Source organism: Phragmites australis, chromosome 9, assembly GCF_958298935.1.
Source record: "Phragmites australis chromosome 9, lpPhrAust1.1, whole genome shotgun sequence".
Taxonomy (NCBI): Eukaryota; Viridiplantae; Streptophyta; class Magnoliopsida; order Poales; family Poaceae; genus Phragmites; species Phragmites australis.
In genome coordinates, this window is record NC_084929.1 from 7,955,208 (window position 1) to 7,962,511 (window position 7,304).

The 7,304-nt window shown below is 46.9% G+C and overlaps 1 protein-coding gene across 1 annotated transcript; it reads right to left on the reverse strand.

The window, feature by feature from the left end:
- Positions 1-5,309: 5,309 nt before the first annotated feature.
- On the reverse strand, positions 5,310-6,369 carry LOC133929701 (uncharacterized). The gene is made up of 2 exons (XM_062376488.1): positions 5,540-6,369; positions 5,310-5,433 (listed from the first exon to the last, which is right to left on the reverse strand). The coding sequence occupies exons 1-2, from the start codon at positions 6,358-6,360 to the stop codon at positions 5,409-5,411; spliced, it is 846 nt and encodes a 281-aa protein (XP_062232472.1). The 5' UTR covers positions 6,361-6,369; the 3' UTR covers positions 5,310-5,408.
- Between the last annotated feature and the right edge of the window lie 935 nt (positions 6,370-7,304).

A 7,304-nucleotide genomic window follows, 5' to 3' on the forward strand; every position in this document is an offset into this window, starting at 1 on the left:
CCGCTAGCACAGCAGAGCATGCTCTATGCGTCGTGTTCGCGTCCTGCCGCAGCACGGACCTCCACCGAGCTGAACACGCGAGTTATGCACTATCTCTTCCTTTCCTCCTTACAGGCAGAACCGAGCCAGCTCCTCCCTCTTCTCCACGAGCTTAGAGCCATCTGAGAGCCCTTCGCTTCTATCCCGCCATCGAGGTCATGGATTCTGAGCTGAGATCCACCACCGTATTCCCATCAAGCCAAATCACTCCATCTCTCCGCTATCAGCTCATCGCTGCAGCGGCGCTGCTCCGCTCTGTTGCTTCCTGCCACGCCGTGCCACTTCTCGCTCAGTAGCGTACGCGCACAGCAGCCCGAGGCACTCCGCTGTCTGAGCACCGCCGTGAACACCGCTAGCTGTCGGGGAGCCTAACTACCTCTCTTTCGGTTCAACAGTGCCCATGGCGAGCTCCTCCTTCAATTTCGGACGTTTTTGACCAGGATCTTGTCACCGAAGCCGTGCTGCAGTGGTCTTCTTCCTCGAGGCCAACAGCAGCCGAACTCCTGTTAGCATCATCTTCCCCACGGCCAGCGACCACATTGTTCTGCTCCGCCATTGATCCGTTGCATCCGGACGGTGCCGGGCTCCCGAGCGACGAAGGAGACGGCCTGGAGGGGAGGAGCGGTGGCGGCAAAGGGAGTAGGCGAGGGCGAAACTGTTGTAATATTTACGATAATATAAGCAATAATATTATTCCACATATACAGAGACAAAAGGATAACAATCTGAGATAAGTATACATGACCTTTGAAAAGGATAACTGAAAAATAAGATTACCAGATTCCATAATCATGCATATCACAAAATCTAGACAATAGGTGCTTATGAAAAATAAAAGAACTCTCAGAATAAACACAACAGTTGGCCTCAGGACATATACAATCCTGCTCCCTAACTGTTCTAAAGAGTACATCATTGACTGAACAAAATTAACAGATAACAGCTAGACTAGAACTTGCGCAGTACCTAATGAAGATATATTATCACTCTGATCTTAGCTGCTATCACAAACTGAGTGAAGAATGTTGTGCCAAAAACAAATACACAACAACTAAATCTGACAGGAGGCCAAAGACCCAATTTGGCTACTGAGTCAGGAAACAAAAAGACATACACTCGGTACAGACAGCAGCTATCAGCTCAAGCTCCATACAACTCACCAGAATGATAATCAGAGCATACATTCAGTTGGTCAGATCAGATCAAGTAACACTAGGAACTTAGATACCAGTGACCACCACAAAGAAGACAATCTCTTAGATAATGCACAAGACTAACTATTGTACTGAAAATTTGTCCAGTCTATGCATATGGATTCATCACCGAGCAAAGTAAATAAGCACCTATACTGTCCAGATCTGTAGAGAAAGAAAAGAGATGCGAACTGGATATACTCACAGTGCGATGCACTCAAACGAGTGAATCAAGGAGGCAGGGCACGGCAACCAAGCCGCTGACCCAGAAATCCTATTCGCCGGAGTAGCCGTCGGCGAGGAAGTCGGAGATACAGTGCCTCACCGCACCGCAACTGCGCGTACGGGTGAGCCTAAGCTTTCACAGCTCCGAGCACCACCAACACAAAGAATCCCCACACAATCTCTTCAAGAACCGAAGCACCTGGATTGGAGCACTGAGAAATTACTACTCCAACTCACAGATGACAACCAAATCGAAGAAGAAGACAGTGAGAAAACCGAAAGGGGAAGGTCTTCTTTCTCATCCTGCGCAGGGAGAGGAAGCCGGCCTAGATATGGGACCTCCACGCCCTCCATCTCAACGACCTCTGACGAAGTCGCTGAGGGTTGCGCAGCCGCCACTGCTTTCTCCGCCTGCGCCCGCCGCTCCAGCCCTAGCAGCCCCAGCCGGTTTTGTCCAGCACCGAATGGGCCTAGACAGCACAATGACGCATGGGCCAGCTGGTCCAGCAAAGAAAGAAGCCCAAGACGACATTGAAATTCATATTTTCTTCAACATTCCCCACCAAATTTTAATGTTGGAGTTATCGGTTTGATATACAGGATTTGAGTAACAGTACCTTTCGGGTTTGAACATGTTACCTAGTTGAATGTGAATTGGCTCACACAGGATAAGGAGGACTAAGCCTTGATCCTCAGCCTTGATGTGAGAGCCTCCTCACATACAACACCCTGTACTAGGCTGCTATTGCCTTAACTCTCGGGTTGGACGTTATGGTCATGTCCATGTACCTTGATTCATGAGTGTCATCCAGAAAAGTACCCCGCTTTTCTGAGATTGCGACCACACAATCACACTCACATAGTTGAGTTCTCCTAGATATCCTGTAGAACGACATCTAATACCATACGGTACTGAACTCATTAAGAGCTAACAGCTCATCCTCTCCTACAGAAGAGCAGAGCAGCAAATGGGATCAATTTGCTCTTATATCCACACAGCTTGTTATCCTAGAGCCTAGTTCACGGGATCTCCGATCTCCTAGGATAGGTTACTGCCGGTGTGAACCTTATCAGTGGGTAATAATCCCATTCCTCTTGATGCCGCTTGAATGACTGTTCTAGCCATTCCTTTTGTGAAAGGATCAGCCAGATTCCGTTCAGACTGAATATAATCCACAGCGATTATACCCGTCTCTAATGCATGCCTTAGCGACTTAAGTCGCCGTTTTATATGCTTCGAAGACTTCATATTGTCCTTCCTACTCTTCACCTTAACCAGAACGGTTTGATTATCGCAGTAGGTGAGAACAGCCAGAATTGGTTTATCCAATATCGGCAGGTCAGAAAGGAGTTCTCTAATCCATTCTGCCTCTACAGCTGCTGATTCTAGCGCTACTAGTTCAGCCTCCATCGTGGAGCGAGTAAGGATGGTCTGCTTAGATGACCTCCACGACACTGCTCCGCCTGCAAGAGTGAAAACATATCCACTCGTAGCCTTCATGTCATCCGAGTCACTGATCCAGTTGGAATCACTGAATCCCTCTATGACTGCAGGATGGCCAGAGTAGTGAATTGCAAGGTTCTTTGTCCCCTTCAGATACTTGAGAATCCTCTCCAGTGCTATCCAATGATCATCTCCTGGGTTGGACGTATAACGACTCAACCTGCATACTGCATATGAGATGTCAGGCCTAGTTGCACTGGCCAAGTACATAAGAGAACCTATCACCTGCGAATACTTTAACTGGTCTTTTCCATGACCTACATTCTTCTTCAGCTTAGTATTTGGATCATAGGGCGTGGCTACAGGCTTACAGTCTATAAGACCAAAACGTGTAAGCACCTTATCCACATAATGGGATTGACTGAGAGTTATCCCATTCTCGCCCTTTAGGAGCTTGATGTTTAGAATTACATCAGCTTCTCCCAGGTCCTTCATGTCGAAGTTCTGAGATAGAAAAGACTTAGTCTGGTTAATCATTTCTATATCTGTCCCAAATAGCAATATGTCATCCACGTATAGACACATAATGACACCTCGACCCCCACCATAGCGATAATACACTCACTTATCGGCTTCATTGACACAGAAGCCGACCGAAGTCAGTGTAGTATCAAATTTTTCATGCCATTGCTTAGGGGCCTGTTTGAGACCATACAGGGATTTGATTAGCCTGCATACTTTACGCTAATGTCCTGTTACCACGAATCCATCTGGCTGCTGCATATAAATCTCCTCATCCAGCTCTCCATTAAGGAAAGCAGTCTTGACATCCATCTGATGCACAAGGAGATTATGCGAAGCTGCCAGTGCTAAGAGCACGCGGATAGTAGGTAATCTGGCTGCAGGAGAATAAGTATCGAAGTAATCCTCTCCTTCCTTTTGCGTAAAACCCTTAGCCACTAATCGGGCCTTGTACTTTTCTATAGTACCATCGGGTCTCCGTTTTCTCTTGAAGATCCATTTGCAGCCGACCGGCTTGTATCCAACTGGGAGGTCTGCCAACTCCCAGGTTCCGTTAGAGATGATCGAATCCATCTCACTACGGACTGCTTCCTTCCAGTACTCCGCTTCTGGTGAAGCGTATGCCTCTGAAAGGTTTCGTGGTTCATCATCCACGACATAGGTGACAAAGTCATCTCCCAGTGATTTTCCCGTTCTTTGCCTCTTGCTCCTCCTAGGTTCCAAATCATGAACCGTGTCATCAACACTCTGAGGAACATGGTTATCAACTGAAAAATCATGGGAACTAATCTCCTTTGCTCGCATCGGAAAGATGTGCTCAAAGAATGTCACATCCCGAGACTCCATTATCGAGTTAACTGCAATGTCTGAGACCTCAGAATGGACCACCAGGAATCTATAGGCTGTGCTCTGGTGTGCATAACCTAGGAAGACACAGTCGACAGTCTTTGGTCCTAATTTCCTTTTCTTCGGCAGGGGAATATGAACTTTAGCCAAACAGCCCCAGGTACGAAGATAGGACAGATTCGGTTTTCTCCCCTTCCATCCTTCATAAGGGGTTACCTCGCGATTCCGAGGGGCGACCCTGTTCAGGACATAATTTACTGTGAGAACAGCCTCACCCCACCATGAGTTAGCCATACCAGAACTTTGTAATAAGGTGTTAACCAAATCACAAATTGTTCGGTTCTTTCTTTCGGCTACTCCGTTGGCCTGTGGTGAGTATGGTGGCGTAAATTCATGGATTATGCCACTTTCTTCACAGAATTCGGAGAAATCCCTGGGAATGTATTCCCCACCTCTGTCAGACCTCAGTCTTTTTATTGTCTTCCCCAGCTAGTTTTCCACCTCGGCCTTATAGATTTTGAAGTATTCTAATGCTTCATCCTTTGTTCTGAGCAAATAGATATAGCAGAACCTAGTAGCATCATCTATGAGAGTAAAGAAGTATCTCTTGCCACCTTTTGTTAATATTCCATTCATCTCACACAGATCAGAATGGATCAACTCAAGCGGCGAGGTGCTTCTCCCCTCGACCGAGTTAAACGGTTTGCGGGGCTGCTTGGCTTGCACGCACACCTCGCACTTGTGGCTCTTATCATAGTTATATGAAGGAATAAGATCCATTTTGCTCAAACGCACAATTGCTTCATTATTAACATGACACAAGCGAGAATGCCAAATATCAATGTTCTTATTAGAATACGAAGAATGGAAAATGTTTGCAGAGCTATCAAGAATAGAGATGCGGAACATGCCTCCGCAATCATAGCCTTTCCCTACAAATGACCCACACCTGGTCATCACTACTTTATTCGACTCGAAGACTAATTTTATTCCTTGCCGGCACATCATCGATCCACTGAGTAAATTACGGGTCATGGAAGGTACAAACAGCACGTCCTTCAGGACAAGAGTCTTGCTAGAAGTCAACTTCAGGCTCACTTGTCCTACTCCGCGCACTGCTGCCGAGACCCCATTCCCCATCAGTACGGATCCACCATCTGCGCCCTGAAGAGAAGTAAAACATGTCTGATCAGCACAAATATGCCTTGTTGCACCTGTATCAATCCACCAACTTGTTAGTGAATTTGCCATATAGGCCTCAGGTATATACCCACTAGTGGAGTCGCCTTTGCCAGTATCATTGGCCATTGCAACCGCCACATTCACTTGGGCTTTGGCTGCTTTCTGCTGCTCAGGTGTTGGCCCCTTGCCCTTACGATTGCGGCATCTGTTGGCTTTGTGATCCGACTCGCCGCAGACGTAGCAGACAATCTCGGGTTTTTTCTTCTTCTTCATTGCATTGGCCTTCGGTCCCGAATAACCAGGCTTGGTCTTTTCTTTCTTCGCATTCTTGCCAGGATGGTTCTTGTGCTCGACAAGGTTTGCTTGAGCAGACGCCTTCCCCCCACCATAGCCTGCCTTGGACTTCTCCTCGACATTTATCGCAGCAATGAGCTCATTAAGAGTCAATCGCTGCTTCAAATGCCGACGTGCAGTGACAAAGTCACGCCAAGAAGTAGGCAGCTTGGCCAGAATGGCATTAATCTGAAAGTTCTCCGGGAGGACACAGCCATACTGGCCTAAGTCCCGCACGATCAGTTGTAGCTCATGGATTTGTTCCATGACTGATCTGCCATCTCCCATGCGAAAGTTCAGGTAGCTTGCCACCATGAAGGACTCGTTGCCGTTGTCGCTTTCAGCATACTTGTCATTCAGCTCCGTCCACACCTTCCGCGCTTTCCCGAAGCTCACGTAGACGTCAAAGAGCCTGTTCGACAGAACGGCCAAGAGATGTGCCAGGGCAGAAGCATTTGCCTTCTCCCAACGGGCCCTTAACGCGTCAAGACGCGTTCCTTCGACCTCGTCTAGCACGGCTTCCCCCTGGGGGGCGGGCGGCTCTTCGGTGAGGACCCAGAATAAACCGAGCTCCATCAACCACAGCCTCGTCCGGGCCTACTAGCGCTTAAAGCCGGTCCCATCAAAGCACTCAGGCTTAATCGCGTCCGAGGACGACGGTGGGAGTGCAGAGGAGCTAGAGCTAGCCATCTCAGAAGCAATAGTAGGATTTCTGGATTGTTGTAATATTTGCGATAATATGAGCAATAATATTATTCCACATATACAGAGACAAAAGGATAACAATCTGAGACAAGTATACATGACCTTTGAAAAGGATAACTGAAAAATAAGATTACCAGATTCCATAATCATGCATATCACAAAATCTAGACAATAGGTGCTTATGAAAAATAAAAGAGCTCTCAGAATAAACACAACAGTTGGCCCCGGGACATATACAATCCTGCTCCCTAACTGTTCTAAAGAGTACATCATTGACTGGACAAAATTAACAGATAACAGCTAGACTAGAACTTGCGCAGTACCTAATGAAGATATATTATCACTCTGATCTTAGCTGCTGTCACAAACTGAGTGAAGAATGTTGTGCCAAAAACAAATACACAACAACTAAATCTGACAGGAGGCCAAAGACCCAATTTGGCTACTGAGTCAGGAAACAAAAAGACATACACTCGGTACAGACAGCAGCTATCAGCTCAAGCTCCATACAACTCACCAGAATGATAATCAGAGCATACATTCAGTTGGTCAGATCAGATCAAGTAACACTAGGAACTTAGATACCAGTGACCACCACAAAGAAGACAATCTCTTAGATAATGCACAAGACTAACTATTGTACTGAAAATTTGTCCAGTCTATGCATATGGATTCATCACCGAGCAAAGTAAATAAGCACCTATACTGTCCAGATCTACAGAGAAAGAAAAGAGATGCGAACTGGATATACTCACAGTGCGATGCACTCAAACGAGTGAATCAAGGAGGCAGGGCACGGCAACCAAGCCGCTGAC

What these genes read in the sequence shown, in the direction of transcription:
- LOC133929701 (XM_062376488.1), bottom strand. Translation starts at nt 6,360, where the DNA reads ATGGAGCTCGGTTTATTCTGGGTCCTCACCGAAGAGCCGCCCGCCCCC. An exon ending in AAAGGCGACTCCACTAGTGG is followed by an intron (nt 5,434 to 5,539) that starts GTATATACCTGA and finishes ACTTCTCTTCAG; the next exon opens with GGCGCAGATGGTGGATCCGT.